This window comes from Camellia sinensis, chromosome 5, assembly GCF_055761805.1.
Source record: "Camellia sinensis isolate YWXY chromosome 5, ASM5576180v1, whole genome shotgun sequence".
In the NCBI taxonomy this organism is placed as follows: Eukaryota; Viridiplantae; Streptophyta; class Magnoliopsida; order Ericales; family Theaceae; genus Camellia; species Camellia sinensis.
Window position 1 is genome coordinate 151501697 of NC_138965.1, and position 18583 is coordinate 151520279.

The 18583-nt window shown below is 37.4% G+C and overlaps 1 protein-coding gene across 1 annotated transcript; it reads left to right on the forward strand.

Moving 5' to 3' along the window:
• The first annotated feature begins 7423 nt into the window (after nt 1–7423).
• Nucleotides 7424–7798, forward strand: LOC145791789 (uncharacterized). Its single transcript, XM_082872228.1, has one exon. The coding sequence runs from the start codon at nt 7424–7426 to the stop codon at nt 7796–7798; it is 375 nt and encodes a 124-aa protein (XP_082728354.1).
• The last annotated feature ends 10785 nt before the right edge of the window (nt 7799–18583 follow it).

Genomic DNA, 18583 nt, shown 5'->3' on the forward strand with positions numbered 1-18583 from the left:
AGTTAAAACCTCATGAGAAACGATACCCTACTCATGACTTAGAGTTGGTAACAGTTGCTTTTGTGTTGAAAGTGTAGCGAAACTACTTGTTTGAGGAGCGCTTTGAGTTGTACACAGATCACAAGAGTCTTAAATATCTTTTTTCTCAAAAAGAGTTGAACATGAGACAATAGAGGTGGGTTGAATTCATCAGTAGTTATGATTTCGAGATCTTTTACCACCCGGGAAAAGAAAATGTGGTTGCAGATGCACTTAGTCGACAACATGAGATTATAGCTTCTTTGATGATTGAGGAATGGAAGTCCTTGGAGTTAATTTCGATACATGATGTTCAACCAATAGAGAGTGCTGAGAGGGCATACATTGATAGTTTGATAGTGCAACTGACGTTACTTGGTAAAGTTCGCCAGATACAGAATTTAGATAGGTTTCTCGTCAACAAGCTCGATAACCTTGTAGTGGATTTGATCGATGATTGTCCTACTGATTGGTCTATGAACTCAGATGGGGGATTGCGACTCAAGGGCAGGTTGTGTGTACCTAACATTGTTGAATTGAGGAAAGAGATTATGGATGATGCCCATAGGTCCCGATATACCATTCACCCTAGTGGGACTAAAATGTATCATGACCTGAAGAGGATGTTTTGGTGGGAAAGTATGAAGAAGGACGTAGGAGAGTATGTTTCTCGATGTTATGTGTGTCAACAGGTTAAGGCAGAACACCAACGACCGTTTAGGCTTTTGCAGCCTCTTGAGATCCCTACTTGGAAATAGTAGTACATCTCTATGGATTTCGTGGATGGATTACTGCGGTCTAATCGAGGCAATGAATCTATTTGGGTGATAGTAGATCGACTCACCAAGTCTGCTCATTTATTCGTATCAGTGTTCACCGAACTGCTTATAAACTAGCTAGGCTATATATTCAGGAGGTGGTGCGACTTCATGGCGCACTAGCTTCTATAGTTTCGGATCGTGATTTGTTGTTTGTGGCAGAGTTTTGGGAGAGTTTTCAGTATGCTTTGGGTGCTAGGTTAGACTTAAGCACGGCTTATCATCCTTAGACGGATAGGCAAACTGAGCGAGTAAATCAGATCTTGGAAAATATGTTGAGAGCTTGTGTCCTCGATCTTGGTGGTAGTTGGGAAGAACACTTGCCACTGGTGGAGTTTGCTTATAATAATAGCTATCACTCCAGTATCAGGATGGAACTTTTTGAGGCTTTGTATGGGAGGCCATGTCGATCACCTGCTTGTTGGATTGAGATAGGAGATGCGCCGTTGTTGGGGCCATAGTTGGTGAGAGAGATCACAGAGAAGGTGAACATTATTCGGGAACGTATTAAGACTACACATAGTCGCCAGAAGAGTTATGCTAATAGAAAACGTAAGGAGGTTGAGTTAAATGTTAGAGATTTTGTATTTTTGAAGGTCTCGTCGATGAATAGTATCATGCAGTTCGGGAAGAAGGGAAAGTTGGCACCTAGATTTGTAGGACCATATGAGATCACTGAGAGGATTGGTAATGTGGCTTACAAACTAGCTCTACCACCTGCTTTAGCTATGATTCACAATGTGTTCCACGTATCTTTATTGCGGAAGCGTGTGCAAGACCCTTCCCAAGTAGTATCACCAAAAGTGTTGGAGATTAGTGACGATCTAACGTATGTGGTGCGACTGGTTACTATTTTAGACTGGGCTGTAAAGCAGTTGCGGTGCAAGAAATTGAACTTGGTGAAAATGCAATGGAGTGAGGATGAGAACAATATCACTTGGGAATTGAAAAAGAAAGTTCGGCGTATGCACCCAGAGTTTTTTGTTTAGTACTTTTTCCTATCGAATCTCGGGACGAGATTCTTTTGAGATGTGTATATTGTAGCGACCCTGATTTTTCGTTAGTCTTTGTTTATTTATTATTGTTATTATTATGATCTTACTTTATAATTGGCTTTATTAACTGTGTGGTTACATGAGAATTTAATGTGTTATTTAATTATATATAATTAATTCAAATATTTATATATTTATATTTGTTATATAAAAAAAAAGAGATGTTATATATATATATTTAATCTTATATTTATATTTATATATGTTGTAATTATGTTGTATTTATATATTATAATAAGTCAATTAGGTTATCTAGCAAAATAAAAAAATAAAGGGGTTTGTGATGTAGAGCAGCCGAGTGAGTGTGTGTGTGAGAGAGAGAGAGAGAGAGAGAGAGAGAGAGAGTAATCAAAGAAAGAAGAGGAGATTAGCTCTTAAGAGAGAACAGAGAGACGACGGCAATGGGAGAAAGATGAGAGGGAAAAAAAAGAAAGGGTTGGGGTTTTGTTTTGGTGGCTCCATTAATTCTCCAAATATTTCTTTGATCTTCAAAAAAATACTATGAGTGCAAAACCCACTTCCCTTGATTTATGTTTAATTTGTTGTTTTTATTTATTTGATGTTGAATTGATTTCGTATTTGTATGTAGATGATTGCTCGATTTTAATTATTTTGATTAGTTGTGTATGTAAGGTTTAGGGCTTTTAGATGATTTATTGATTTTAATTATCTTAATTAGTTTGGTATGTCATGTTTAGGGTTTTTATATGGATTTATTTTATGGTTGTAATCACACTCATAGATATATGAAATTAAAATTAATTAGGAACCATAAATAAATTCCTTATACTCCACCATGACTCCATGGATTGTTATTTTATTTGAGTGATTGTGAGAAAGAGTGTATAAGAAAAAAAAAGTGAGGATTATGAGATTTATTTGAATGCCTTAGGCTTGACATTGTTATGTTTGTTCTCATGAGTATATGAGAGATTGTGTATATATATTGTTTCCTCGTTCTCATGAGTAGACGAGTACTTTGATTTACGTGTGTACGTATATGCTAACCATTCGGGGAGTGTGGGTCAAACTCGGAATGATATCCCCGTGAAAGTTTGGCTTCAGAGCGATGTTAGGTATATGGAAGGCACATGGGATATATGTGTAGGGCGGAAGTGGAGGTCAAAGTGGTGGATTTAAGGTACAAAGAATTAAATATAAGTTTATTGTTATAGTGTGAATTGTATTGATTTGTACATCTTAAAAAAATAATAAACGATCTTGATAAATTATGAAATTTGAGCAAAGACATGTATACGTGATTCTAGACAACTTTTGTGTTTTAACTTTTTATTAAAAAGATCAATTAGAACTTGCAATCAGATGATCTTGGTTATAATAGTTTTTATTCATTTTAACAGTGCATACTTTAGATGTTTTAACCAACGAAATGAGCTCATTTTTATTGGTTTTAAATAACTTAAAGTAAAACATTATTCTGAACACTTTTCGTGTTTTGAACTTTCCCAAAAAAATTCATCTTACATTGTTCAGTTTGTACTAAATTCATCCGAGTTACCTTTTAGGAAATTTGATTCTATATAACTTTTGTTCTTTGAGTTTTGGTCAATTCGAATTATTTAAGAATGAAACGGTGCATTTTTATACTTCTTCAGCAAGTTACTTATGATTAAATTATACTAATTTTATTTTTTTCCAGAATGGTGGGTCTTACTAACTTTTTATGTAGGGCTTTTATATCTCGTTATGTACGGGCAAGGAACTAAATGTCACCATATCTCGGGAAACTATTCATTCGTCTCAGTACGGATGGAACTACTTGTCTTGTCCCGTAACAAGAATTAAATGTATTTTTGTTTGTGTCTGGCGGACATGTGGTTGTTAAATCTTGTACTCATACCAGTATACCTGTATACTGACCCGTTTTGTCTCTTGGCAACTCGGGTGCGTGCTGTTTGAGCGCAGCCAAACTTCCTTTGCAGGATTAGTTGGGATTACGGTGGTGAAGAGAAATAACTATAGTTGTTAGACATGTCGTTTGGACTTTTTTTGTTTTCTTGAGCTTTGGGTTGACATTAGTTTATGTATTTATTATTTTTTTTTATGACCTTAGTATTTTGATAATTTGGCATGGTTTGTAACTTTACATTATTTAAGTTGTTTCGACTAATTGTTGTTACTTTAATGTTGGAGGTATTGGATAGTTATGAATCTATGATGAATAATTTGGTTGGTGTTTCTTAATTATTATTTTTTAATCTCTTGTAATCTTTTAAAGATGAAAATTTACTTAAAACTTATGGAGACGAGAACGTTTAAATTTTGTTTTATTCCTAGGATTTGGATGATGGAATATTGATTGAGGTTCAGTTCTAATTTAATATTTAATTGTCCAAATTTTGGGGCGTGACAGTGAAACTAGATGCTCTATTCCTTGAACTCTTCATTATTGTTACTTGAAATCGAGAGAAAATCCAGAGAAAATCCAGAGAAAATCTTTAGACTGGAATCCAAAGAATTTCTCTGGAGAGATTCTCTGGAAAGACCATATCAGTGTGCCTAAACTAACTAAAACTTAATTGATTCCATAGTAAAGAGTTTTTTTAATACGATTAAATTAACTGAAACTGATGCAAATAATAAGAAATTATAAAATAAGTAAAAATAAATATGTTAGACTTATTTATTTTGATGATTTATTTAATTATATTTTAATTTATTTGAAAGAGAAAAATAGAATCCAAAATTTATGTTGATGATTTATTTAATCATATTTTAATCAAAATTTATTTTGATGATTTATTTGAAAGAGAAAAATAGAATCAAAATTTATTTTGTCCCATTATTTCTCACCTAAACCTTTATCCTAAATATTGTTAGAATGTATTTAATATTTGATTAAATCAGGAGTTCAAACAGCCCAAAACAAAGGTTCAAACAGCCTAGCACAGCAGCAGGCCAAAAGGTTAAAAGGTTCAAGTGGAAGATATTCAAATTAGTAATTATGGAAGTACAACGGCTATAAACGGCTATAAAAGTTCAAAAGGCCAAAAGGTTCAAAAGGTTCAAGTGAAAAATATTCAAATTTGTAGTGATGGAGTGAAAGATATTCAAATTGGTAATGATGGAAGTACAACGGCTATAAATTCAAATGAATACAACGGCTATAAACAGTTATAATTTTCATTATATATACTAAAGCCTCTAATGTAAACAAGTGACAAGAAAAATCAAAAAATATTCTTTGATCTATAATCACTCTCATCTATTCTCTGAAAAATTCTCTTAGAAGAGTTCTTCAATTTTTGTTTACATCCTCTCTCAGAAATTATACATTGAGCCTTATAGCATTAAGCTTATCTTTCCTGTGTAAGATTTACAGAAAAATCAAAGCTTTTATATCTATCTTTGAGAGATATTTATTGTAAGCTTTTTTTAAAAGTAAAAATACCATTTCATCTTGTAAAAGTGTTGCAAACACTGTGTTCTTGAAATCTTGAGAGTGATTGTGAATCACCTAATATTTGCAAGGGTTTGGGCTTGTGAAGTCTGTGTAAAATCCGTGGAGGATTGCTCAATTTGTAAAGAGGTTGCTAGCACCCCTGTGAAGCTAGAAGATAGTGAAAAATTTCAAGTGAAACCTGAGGAGTGGATGTAGGCTTGGTTGAAGCCGAACCTATCACGACCCAATCCTAGGGGTTTAGAGTTGGAATCGTGACTTAGTAACTTTCTTATTCGAAGCAAATTAAGTTGCGCAAGCGAAAATAAAAATAATTAAACAGAAATTTTACTACATTTTACTAAAAAAAAAAGAAATACATTTCTAGGACTTTCATTATTTTCTTATTCAGTGACCAGCCCCGAATAGAAACAAAAGGAAGCAAAAATATATAAAAAAAGAAAGATAAAATAATGGTTCAACAACAGTCCATGAGCAGGTTCCATTTTGTAGGGTTATGGATTTCCCTTACATCTCGTCACCTGAAAGGGTAATAGCTGTAAGCACACAGTAGAGTGAGAAATGTTATGCCAAAAGTGTAGGGAATAAAATAACCATGGATAATGAGCAGGCTAAAATATTTGCATAATTTAATTTAAAATGACAATTTATTTAAAGTGGCAGAATACAGAAATCATGTAAGGTAATAATCATAACCACGGTATAAAACAAAACAGAGCAGAGGTCACAAAGTGACAGTCAGAACAGAGGTCAATGGATCCACGACAACGGAGGACCACAAAGTGGTCAAACAAAGGCCAGTGGTTATTTAAGTCCCCCAAGGCGTAGGACTCCCGTGGTGATATTTACAAAACATAATTGTTTATAAGATTATAGTCAAATATATTCTAAAATTTAAACAAACATATCCATGGGTTTCCTTTTAAGTAAATAGAGTTTAGAAAGTAACCCACGTAACTAAAATATTTATAAAACATAACTTTTATTTATATAACTTAAAATATAGATTGTATAAAATAAGTTATGGTAACTCAAAACATTCGTAAAACATATAATGGTAGATCAAGATATAATATAACTCACCTTAATTATAACCCTTAGCCTTACTTTACTACCAGAACTTCCCTACTATCAACTCCTCACTCTCACTTATGTATCTCTCTCTCTCGTCTTCCACTCTTTTTATTCTTATGTTTCTTCCTCTCCTGATTCATCACCTTCACCCCTATTTATATAGTGAGCCAAGCTTCCCTGGAGCGCCACGTACCCCCCTCTCAGGAGGCATAATGAGGCTAGGGGGGTGGAGTTCTTAATGGCAGATTTGAGATAAGATTTGCATTTGTTAGAAATAAACATAAATCTTCCCACTTGGGCTTAACACACTTGGGCCTCTTTTGTGTTTTTTTTTTTTCTCTGCTTGAGCCAAATTTTAAAAACCATTGCTGGGCCAAACTAACTTAGACTTTTATTATTTATTTTTGTTTTTCTTTTCTTTTGGGCTGAAGCTTGCAACTCTTGCTGGGCAACTAGATTTTTTTTTTTATTATTCATTTATTTTGGTGTTAAATTATTATTTATTTTAGTTTGACCCAATTAATATTATAATTCCATAAATGTGTTATTTTGCAAATAATAATTCCCAATTAGTCCTATAATCCAATGCCAAATTAAATTTTTATATATTTATTTAATTAATAGTCTATCATTACATGCCACTATAATTATGTATAACTCTAAATATTTATGTGTACTTAATTAAACGTTCGGGGTGTCACAGAACCACTATAAATCTGTTTGTCTCCTCTTCCCTAATCTCTTTACTTTCCTACTACTGCTATAGCTATCTAATATTCATGTGTTAATCATTTGATTTACCCTGTATGTTGGTTATACTTCATTGTTATTTTGATTGATCATTTACTGCTAAGTTCATCATTGTGCTTGTTAATAATTTGTTGTACTAGTAGTTAATTTTATTGGGTTATTATTAATTTTAATTTGTAAAAACCTAATTCACCCCCTCTTAAGTTATTTTTTGGGTAACAATTGGTATCAGAGCCTGGGGCTCTTGTTTAGATTTAACAATCTTAAGTTTTTGATCTATAACAACCATGTATTCTACTTACTCTGCTGTAGGACAAGCTAGCAATAGGCCACCTCTCTTTGATGGTAGTAATTACATTCATTGGAAAGAAAAAATGACTTTGTATCTTCAAGCTACTAATTATGCTTTGTGGCTCATTATCACTAAAGATTCTAAAATCCCTACCAAGGTAGTAGACCATATCAGTGTGCCTAAACTTGAGGATGAATTCAATGAGCGTGATTATAAACTCCTTCAAGCTAATGCTAAAGCCAAGCTTATTCTTGTATGTGGGCTAGATGCAAAGGAGTTCAATAGAATTTCTGGGTGTATTACTGCTAAAAAGATTTGGGATAAACTTGAAATCACCTATGAAGGAACTGGCCAAATAAAAGAGTCCTAGATTGACATGCTTATTCATGATTATGAACTCTTTACTATGGAATCATTTGAATCTATTTCTGAGATGTTTTATAAATTTACCAATATTATTAATGCTTTAAAATCTCTTGGTAAATCTTATACTAATGATGAGCTTGTAACAAAAATACTTAGGTCTTTGCCAAATGAATGAGAAGCTAAGGTTACTGCTATCCAAGAAGCAAAAGACCTGACAAAATTAGGCATTGAAGAACTCCTAGGTTCACTCATGGCTCATGAACTTTCAATGATGGATGGCAACAAAAAGGAAGCCATTTGGGGAGAAAATGATGGAGTAGCCAACCTGTGTCTCATGGTTCTTGAAGAAGAAGAATCCACTCAAGATGAGGTAATTTCTAATTATGTAGAACTTAAAAGTGCTTTCAATGAATTACATGACATATTTAGAAACATTTGTGTTAAGAATTCTAAATTAAAGAAATTGGTTACTTCTCTTTCAAATGATGTGGGTGTTTTAAAAATGAAAAATTCTACTTTGAAAAATGACTTTACGTCTATTGCCAATGAGAAAAATATTTTGAAAAACAATGTTGAGGATTTAAACAAAACTCTTGAAAATTTTGTAAAAGGAAAAGAAAACCTCAACAAGCTTCTTGGAAATAAAAGATGTGTTTTTTACAAAGTAGGCATTGGTTTTGATTCTCCTAAACCTTTTATGAGATTAAATGTTCTTGAGACTAATCCCCATGAACCCAATAAAGTATGGGTACCAAGAAAGAAATCAAGATATTTTGTAGATGGAATCTCAAAAAACGCCAAGGACTTCGAAAGGAAATGCACAACAAGAGTGTTCAATCTAAAGAGCAAAATCAGCTCCTACAAGAAGAAGAATGATGAAATGAAAATCACCAAGATGAATAATAGAGGTAATGTATGGATGAAGATTCTAAAGAGGTAAATGAATGTATAACTCCTAACACACCTTTAAGCTTAAAGTTCTATATTCTTTAAGGTGTGATTTGTGTACAATAGGTTGTGTCTAATCATTGCTTCCATGTAACCTAATTGTACTAAGTTTGCTAAGTCATGTTCTGCTAGTTTCTTTCAAACATTCATTGAACTAAAAAATGAGAATTATATTATTTTGATGAATGCCTATTAGAATATGAATGATTCATGTATTCATTAACATTTTATATCATGTCATCCATTGCTATGAAAAAGAGATAAGAAGTGATAAATTTTGTGAGCATACTTTTCACATCTTATATATGACTTCATACTAATATATTAATTCCTTTTTGAGTCATATCTTCGTAGAATCAATTTTGATGTCGTAGCATTTTTTTGAGATGTATACTATCTATATTTTGAATTCTACATTTGTGATCTCAAGAACATGCTCAATATGAAAATTTCATGCTTATATGCTTTACATTGGAATATTTGAATGAGTTGTGAAATTCCTTGATTATGATCCATCAACAATGTCTACATGAAAAGAAGTATCATACGTTTGTAAAGACATTGCATCTATCCTATTGAATATCTTTTGAATATGGATTATATTGGCATACATCTCATGAAATGCTTTTGATTGATAAATTGTTGAATTAATTGTTTATAACATTCATGTTGTGTTTCATATTGAGTAAAATGTTTTATCACACTTGAGCATGTGGATTGAATTGATGAAAATGCCTCTTGATAATGTATGTGATTAAATGAGATTGTTGCATCATTTCTTAATAAAACAAAGTGCATAAAACTATTTTCTTATGCATATTATGCTATGCGTTACAACTAGAAAATTTTGAAAAATGACATTCCAAACTCTTGTTTGATCATTGAATTATTTTTCACCTTTTTAGTTTGTGATAAGAAGTGATTTGTGTTGTATTGTTATTGAGTAATAGTAATTGTTCTATGAATGTTATATTTACACAAAATAGAAAAGGGTAGCACTAACTTAGGGTTAGAAATCATTTTGCTAACATACTTGTTAAACCCTTTTGAGATGAACTCCTTATAAAAGAAAATTGAAGATTGAAAAGTTTCCATCTCTTGAATCTAAGGTATGCCTCATATACTCTCTTAAGCGTTTGAGGTAAAAATTCTATCTTATTTTCCTTGAGCTAATATTGTTATTACTTTGATATGAAAAAGATTGATTATGCTTCATATGATTTGCAATGTATACTCCTTGATGATACGCTTACCTAAAAATCATGCCTATGCTTAAATGTGTGGTACATATTGAAATTCATGATTTTTCTTGGCATATGGATTGCTATACCTTGAACATGCTTCATTTTTTTGGAATTACATTAGCTCCATGAGATTATATTGAGTTTAACCTATTATGAGCAATATTTGGTATTCTACATAATGTTTGAGTTATGATTGTTAAATCTTCTAGATTGCATATTAGTATTCTTGGTAGATTGTATGTTGGTATCATTTTGGCATCCTATTTGATATTATTGACGAGAACACTTCAGTTATGAGCTTTCATTTATCATATCTCCTATTAATTTTACCAAATAAAACAAGGGGGAGAATTTAAACTTGATTATTTTTTAAAATTCCCTCAGTTTCTATTCTATTTTTGATATCAAACTTATGGGCTTGCACCTTTACATGTTACTATTTTTTTTTTATGCCCATTATTGTTAAATGGTATGAGCTTCAGTTGTATGATCATTATGTGTTATCATTTTTTTAGTATCATAGAGCTACCTTGATATGGATGATTATTTGTCCTATAATGAGACTTACATTCTTTCATCCTATATGCTGTACCATACTCCCTCCTTGTGCTTGATTTTGTTGAAAATGTTATCGGGGGAGAAAAAAAGACTTGATTGTTTTAGTATCTCTGATTATTTTGGTATCTCTATGCTTTTGGTATCTTAATTCTTACAACATGACCTTTGAGCTGATTAGCTGTTGATAATGTAAGAGGAAGATCGTTTTCTTCAAGGAAGAGTGACTTGAACTTTAGCTCCATATTTATGTTCTTGCTTGGCAACCTTGTTTGATCTATGCACTGTTATGTCTATTATAGTCTTGAGATTGGTATGCTCTTGCTGTGAAATTGAGAATTAGATCATGCTCAAATGCTTCTCATATACTCATTAACAATTTGGTCTCTCATTATTATTTTTTGTTTGGGCTTAATTTTCTTTTTTTTCCCCCTGCGTTTTAATTTCATTTTTCAGTACTTAAACATAAACACAGCAACAAATCAAAATATAAATATTTACATAAAAAAAAACACCCTTAATTTTTTTTTATGGCCACATGTCGATCAAAATAAACATAAAAAAAAAAAACCTTTATTTTTTCTGGCCATATGCCGATCTTACTTACTCGTCTCTTCTATCGTTTTCTTCTTCTTTTTATCACCTTGGGCAACCCTTGACGCCCCTGCCCCCGTGCTTTCATCGAGAGTGACGACTCCCCGCTGACTATCAAAGGCCAAGAACGACGTTGCTCCAAATCGGGCCATGGAAGTGGTCTTCCGTTTAAGCTCTTTATTTTCAGCCTTCAGTGCACTTATTTCTGCTCGCACATCCTTGTACATGCGCTAGAGGAGAGCGAGTTGTGCGTTAACCTGATGGAGCTCACTCGTCTTGTTCTGCAGTCGGTGAGCCAATTTTGTGACTGCAATCACCGTCTCCGTATAGGATGTCAGTGTGAAATGATTGGCTTCTGTAACGCCCTACTTTTTATTACTCGAAGCCATTCTCAAATTCATTAGCTTAATTCAAGTTCAGAGATAACATGCGGAAATAAACTCTTTAGTCCCATGAGTAGAAATAAATAACAATTCTCTCATCCAAATGCAAATTAAATACAACATGAGCATACTGAATAAAGTGCCCGAAGGCTTACATCTTTAAAGAATCCAAAGAAGGGTGTAACCCTTTTACACATATGGCATTGCGCCAATACAAAAGAGGCCCCGTGGCCAACAAGTAAGAAGATCCACATCTTGTAACACATCCTGCTTAACACCTGAAAAAGATTCAACAACGTGGGATGAACATATAGTCCAGTAGGGATCTCTACATGATCCTCAACAATAATAGCTTACAGATAGATATGATCATGAATCCTCAATCTCATACTAGAATAATTACAGCGATCCCGGTTGTCCCTTTATTGTTCTGTTGTATTCCGGACTCGGTTCCGTGATGTTGGTGGTGGTATACCTTGTTGTCATCCTTTAATTCCACTTGATTGAGTTTTAGGATGTTTTGGGCTGAGTTGTTACAGGTTGGTTAGGCTTTGGTTTCAATTCTTTGTTGCCTAGTTTTTAAGAGGTCCGCTCAAGCGGGTCTTCTTGCGCTCGAGCGGAGATTGCACGCTCCCAGTATTTTGGTGCTCTGCAGAACTTCTGCAAGCATGTTTTTCACGCTCGAGCGGGTTTCTTTGCGCTCGAGCGGGTAGTACTTTTTGGCGTAAGTTCTGGGAGGGGGAAATCCACGCTCGAGCGGACTGGTTTTCGCGCTCGAGCGGATGTACTTTATTCTTGTGTCTTGGCGCTCGAGCGGGCCTTCTTGCGCTCGAGCATGCCTAGTTTTTTGTTCTTGACGCTCGAGCATTGTGTTCTCCGCTCGAGCGGGAATGTCGTATATCAGTTGGCAGCTGGACGTTTTAAATTCACTTTTTACTTTCTCTCTCTCTCTCTTACTTTCTAAAAAGCCATTTTGAGAGTTCCTCTCTCTAGAAACTCCCTTCTCTTTAGGGTTTGATCTAGTTAGAGTGTTTCTTCTTCCTTCGGCCTTTGTAAAAGTTAGGTTGATCATCGAGGGCTACCCATTGATCCGAGAATATTGAGTTTTGGAGCACGTTGAGTTTCTTCACCTTCTTTCCTTAAGCTTCGAATTTGAGGTAGGGATTCCTACTCACTCTTATGGGTTTTAACCTAGATTTTGAACTTATTGTTTAAATGGTTGATTTTGGGACTTAGGGTTTCAAAATGTGTTAAAGAGGGTTTTGTGATTTTGGGCTCATAATATGTATTTTGGATTTCAAAATGATGATATAGTTGTTGGTTCTTGATATTTAGACCATTGGGTTAATATTGAGAAATGGGGTAGAAAACCCTAATTGGGTGTATAAATTAATTGGTATGATTAATTTGGGAAAATTGTGGTTATATGGAATTGAGTTGAAAATAATGAAATTGGTTCATTGTATGGTAGAATAGTGGAGTTAGATTTATTAATCGCTCACTTTTGAAAACATTGATATTTTATATGTTGGAGCTTTTATTATCTGTTTAGAAATAATTGCTTGGGCTACCGGTGGAGGGTGGTTTTGATTGTTGTAGACAATGCATGATGATTAGGCAAACTAAAACTAATCAATTGGATATGTCATAGAGTATGACGATTAATAGAATACATTAACGTTATGTATTGATTGATTGTGTATATGACCTTTGTGTATATACGTTGGGTGTGTGGGAGGAGATAGGGGATGTACTCCATGGTTTAGGGAAAGATAGAGGATGGACCTCTAAACCGGATGTTGTTTGGGAGGAGATAGGGGATGGACTCTACTGATACAGCTCATATGCTTGTCAGATAATGTGTTGATACAGCTCATATGCTTATCTTTGGAAGTGTTGATACAGCTCATATGCTTATCATTGGAAGTGTTGATATAGCTAATATGCATATATGTTGAAATGTGGATATAGCTTGTATGCTTATCTGTTGAGATGTTGATACAACTAGTATGTTTATCTATTGTAAAATGGGAAATGTTTAATATGAGTCATTGTCTCATATAAGTGGTTGGCCAGGTTCTGAGCCATTGATGTAAATCGTGAAATTGATAAGAAATGGAAATCGAAATGAAACCTGAACATAGTGGTCGTGAAATGGAAACGGGTTATGAATTGGTTTATAAAAATTGAACATTTATCAATTGCTAATGTCTTAGTTATTGCTCATACTGTGTTTAGCATATCTCTACTGAGCGTTGGCTCACCCTTTATGGGACATTATTTTCAGGTACAGGTAGTATGCCATCTCCAAGGACATAGCTTGGATGATGATGAGAGTTCAAGACTCTTTTTGTTTATTTTGATGTATTACTTGTAAATTCAAGCCAAGGGCTTAATATGTATTGAGTTAGCACTCTTCTTTTTGTAACCAAGTGTTAACTTGGAAAGCTGTAAGCCCATAGGGCATTTACTTTTGTTGTTAACATGTAATACAGTTGTAAGAATTACTCTGATGAATAGAAATGGTTGGTTTCTTTTATATCAATGCTTGTCTAAGGTGATGGGTTTTATGTATTATTTTGAGGGCGTTACAACTTGGTATCAGAGCGTACCGGGTTCGAATACTTTGGGTACGTTGGAAGTGATTAGGATCACAATGGGTTGTCTCGCTTGATAGAGACTTAGATGTAGTGTCTTATGCTATGTGCTTAATTGATAACATGCTTATGTGACTATGTGGGTATGGAATATAGTTTCTAGGATGTTGATTGGATCCTTGGGTTTCTGGGAGTCTTGTTGGAAAAGCACTTGATCAATACTGTTTCTAACCGGAACTCTAGTAACGCCTCGGGACTATCATTATCCGGAAATGAAATTCGTAAGTGCTTATGTGTTTATGTGCTTACGTGGAGTGAATTACAGTTGTTCATGTATTAGGACACGAGTGTTTAGTTTTGGCACATTTATGAATGTGCTAACGTTCTTCGTTACCTTTATTAGGATGTCAGGATGAGGACGTGGTAGACGAGGCAGACGTGGTAGGCAGGAGATGCCTTTACCGGATGATATTCCGGCACAGCAGGAGGGGGTTGGCCAGGCCAATGTGGCCGAGCCAGCAGGTTAGGAGGCTATGGGCGCTTTAGCTCGAAGGATAGCCGATGCTTTGAGGGAGTCTGTGGGTATTTGTCGAGCTGAGAATCCAGTTCAGGCTTCAGTTTAGGCGCAGGTTGTTGAGGCAGGACCTTCCTTCTTGAAGAGGGAATTCTTCTGGTCCAATCCGGACGAGTTTGTTGGGGATCTGAAGGAGCCACTTAAGGCTGACGAGTGGTTGGAACAGATGGAGAAGACGTTCGAGATGCTTGGCATCGAGGACGGGGCTTTAAAGGTGACCTTAGCATCCTTCCAGCTGAAGGGAGATGCGGGTCAATGGTGGAAGTACGAGAAGGGCAGTGTTGGTGGTATATGGGAGGCGTTTGTGAATACTTTCCAGGAGAAGTTTTTATCTTCAGCTGCTAGGGAGAAGCTGAGGGAGCAGTTTTGCCAGCTTAGACAGTAGGGCTTGTCAATGGCCGAGTTTGAGGCTACTTTTACTAGTCTGTCCAGGTTTGCACCTGAATTGGTGGCGTCCGAGGAACGCCGTTGTTTTGAGTTTGAGCGGAAGTTGAGGCGTGGACTCAAGTTGAGGGTTGGAGGGTCCTTTATCCGAGAGTACATACGTTTGGTTGATGCTGCTGCTCATATGGAGATTATGATGCAGGAGGAAGACGAGGGGCAGAGGGGTTCCAAAAGGAGCCAAGATGGTCAGGGTGACGGCAGGAGACAGAGGGGTTCTAACCCTCAACAGTCTCAGGGTGGTTTGGCTAGATCGACCTTTCCGGTACCGAGCGCGGGCTCTTGGAGAGGTAGTTAGGGAGGCTTGACTTGTTTTGCGTGTGGCCAGCTGGGTCACAAGCCTTCGGTTTGCCCGCAGAAGGGAGGGGGTCAGCGAACTGCTTCTTCTTCAGCTAGACCTCAGGGCCAGAGTCAGGGCAGGGGCCAGCCTTTGTCTTGCTATCAGTGTGGTCAGCCTGGGCACCTGAAGAGGTTTTGCCCACAGTTAAGTGCCACTTCAGGAGCGTCTAGTTCTAGGCAGACGCAGAGTTATCAGCTAGCTCAGTCTGTGTAGGCCTCGAGAGCCAATCAGGGAACGTCGTTATCCCAGTCAGTGCAGCAGTCTTTTGCTCCTAGAGGTGAGCAGGTAGATCAGGGGCCTACAGGGCGCGTGTATGCTGTTACCGCGCAGGATCTAGTACTGGCTCCGTCAGTAGTGAGAGGTACCTTCTTGTTTTGCAACTCGGTTGCTAATGTATTGATTGATACCGGTGCATCTCATTCTTTTGTATCTGCTGCATTTGCATCTGTTTTGGAATTGGAGTTGGCACAGTTAGCATCTCCTATATGTGTGGTATCGCCTATTGGTGGTGAGTTGATCTTGAAACAAGGTGTTAGAGGTTGCGATATAGAGGTCGCCGACCATAGGCTTCCTTTTCCTTTTGTTGTCATGCCCATGAAGGGTTTTGATGTTATTTTGGGTATGGACTGGCTATCGTCATACCGGGCTGTTATTGATTGCTACCGCCAGAGGGTCACGGTTTGTACCTTGAGCGGAGAGTGTTTCCATTTCTTGGGGGATCGGGTTGGTAGTGTGTTGCCACTGATGTATGATCCGCGAGGACGGAGTGAGCTTAGTGGTCTACTTGCTAGTTTTTTGAGTGGTGAGTGTGATGAGATCCAGATGGTATTGCCGAGGGTGGTTTGTGAGTATTCGGATGTTTTTCCCGAGGATCTCGTTAGTTTGTCACCTCACCGAGAGATAGAGTTCTCTATTGATTTAGTGTCCGGCACAGCGCCGATTTCTATGGCACATTATCATTTTGCCCCAGCCGAGTTGAGTGAGTTGAAGATTCAGCTCCAGGAAATGCTAGATAAGGGTTTTGTTCGCCCTAGTGTTTCGCCGTAGGGAGCACCGGCCCTCTTTGCTAAAAAGAAAGATAGTGCCTTGAGATTGTGTATAGACTACCAGAAGTTGAATCGGGCTATGGTCAAGAATAAGTACCCTATGCCCCGAATAGATGATCTGTTTGACTAGTTGAAGGGTTCCCGTTGTTTCTCTAAGATAGACTTGAGATCGGGTTACCACCAGTTGAGGGTCAGGGAGGAGGATATTCCTAAGACGGCATTTCGTACGCGGTATGGCCATTATGAGTTTCTGGTGATGCCATTCGGGCTTACCAATGCACCGGCAGTCTTTATGGACTTGATGAACCGGATCTTCCGGGAATTCTTGGACCGATTTGTAGTCGTTTTCGTGGATGACATTCTTATCTATTCGCCTTCTGAGGAGGAGCACGAGGAACACTTGAGAGTGGTGCTTGAGTTGCTTAGAGCCCATAGGCTATATACCAAGTTTGGGAAGTGTGAGTTCTGGCTAGGAGAGGTCAAATTCTTAGGCCATGTGGTATCCGGTGAAGGGGTGTCTGTTAATACATCCAAGGTAGAGGCAATGCAAGATTGGGCATAGCCTAAGAATGTGTTTGAGATCCGCAGTTTTCTGGGATTAGCTGGGTATTATCGTCGGTTTGTGAAAGATTTCTCCAGGCTAGCTTCGCCATTGACTAGATTGAAGCGAAAAGGGGTCAAGTTTGTGTGGAGTGAGACTTGCAAAAAGTCGTTCCAAGAGTTGAAGGTTAGATTGACCACCGCTCCGGTTTTGATTATTCCGGAGAGAGTGTTGGGTTATGCGGTTTACTGTGATGCCTCACGAGAGGGTTTGGGTTGTGTGTTGATGCAAGAGGGGGAAGTGGTAGCTTATGGCTCACGTCAGTTGAAAATACACGAGAAGAATTACCCTACACACAACCTAGAGTTAGCAGCAGTGATTTTTGCCTTAAAGATTTGGAGGCACTACCTTTATGGTGAGAGGTTAGAGGTGTTCTCGGACCACAAGAGTTTGAAGTATCTGTTTACACAGAGAGACTTGAATTTGAGGCAGAGGAGATGAATGGAGTTCATTGAGGACTATGATTTTGAGTTGCACTATCACCCGAGAAAGGCCAATGTTGTGGCCGATGCCCTTAGTAGGAAATCCATTAGTGATGTAGCTTGTGTAGCCATCCGGGAATGGGAGATGTTGGCTGCACTTGGCGAGTTTGACTTGCTTCTGAGTGAATCAGCTGAGGCTGCGGCCTTGTTTTCTGTTATTGCGCAGCCTACACTTGTGACCCGAGTGTTAGGGGCACAGAGAGGTGACCTTGAGGTAGAATCCCTCCGAGAGAAGATCTCAAATGGGAAAGTTGAGAAGGGTTTGACGGTGTATCTCGACCTGAGTGTGAGATACCGAGACCGTTTATTTGTGCCGGAGTCTTGCCGAGAGGAAGTACTCCGAGAGTTCCATCATTCACGTCTTGCGGTGCATCCGGGAGGCACTGAGATGTATCGGGATTTGGGTCGCCAGTTTTGGTGGTAGGGTATGAAGAGAGATGTGGCTGTTTTCGTATCGAAGTGCCTTACTTGTCAACAAGTGAAGGTCGAGCATCAGAGGCCAGCGGGTTTGTTGCAACCCTTGCCTATTGCCGAGTAAAAGTGGGAGTATGTCACTATGGACTTCGTTGTAGGTTTTCTGAGGACTCAGCGGGGTAGTGACGCCATTTGGGTGGTTGTAGACCGGTTGACTAAGTCGGCGCATTTCATTCCTATGCGCATGAGAGATTCGGTAAATCATCTCGCCGACTTGTATATTCGGGACATAGTGAGATTGCACGGGGTCCCAGTGACGATCGTCTCAGATAGAGATCCTCGTTTTACTGCTAGGTTGCGGCAGAGTTTGCAGAGTGCCTTGGGCACTAGGTTGACCTTTACGGCTTATCATCCTCAGACTGACGGGCAGTCCGAGCGTGCTATTCAGATCCTTGAGGATATGCTTCGAGGTTGTGTCCTTGACTTTAGTGGGACGTGGGAGAGGCACTTGCCCTTGGTGGAGTTTGCCTACAACAACAGTTTTCAGTCTAGCATCGGTATGGCACCGTT

What these genes read in the sequence shown, in the direction of transcription:
- LOC145791789 (XM_082872228.1), top strand. Translation starts at nt 7,424, where the DNA reads ATGTATTCTACTTACTCTGCTGTAGGACAAGCTAGCAATAGGCCACCT.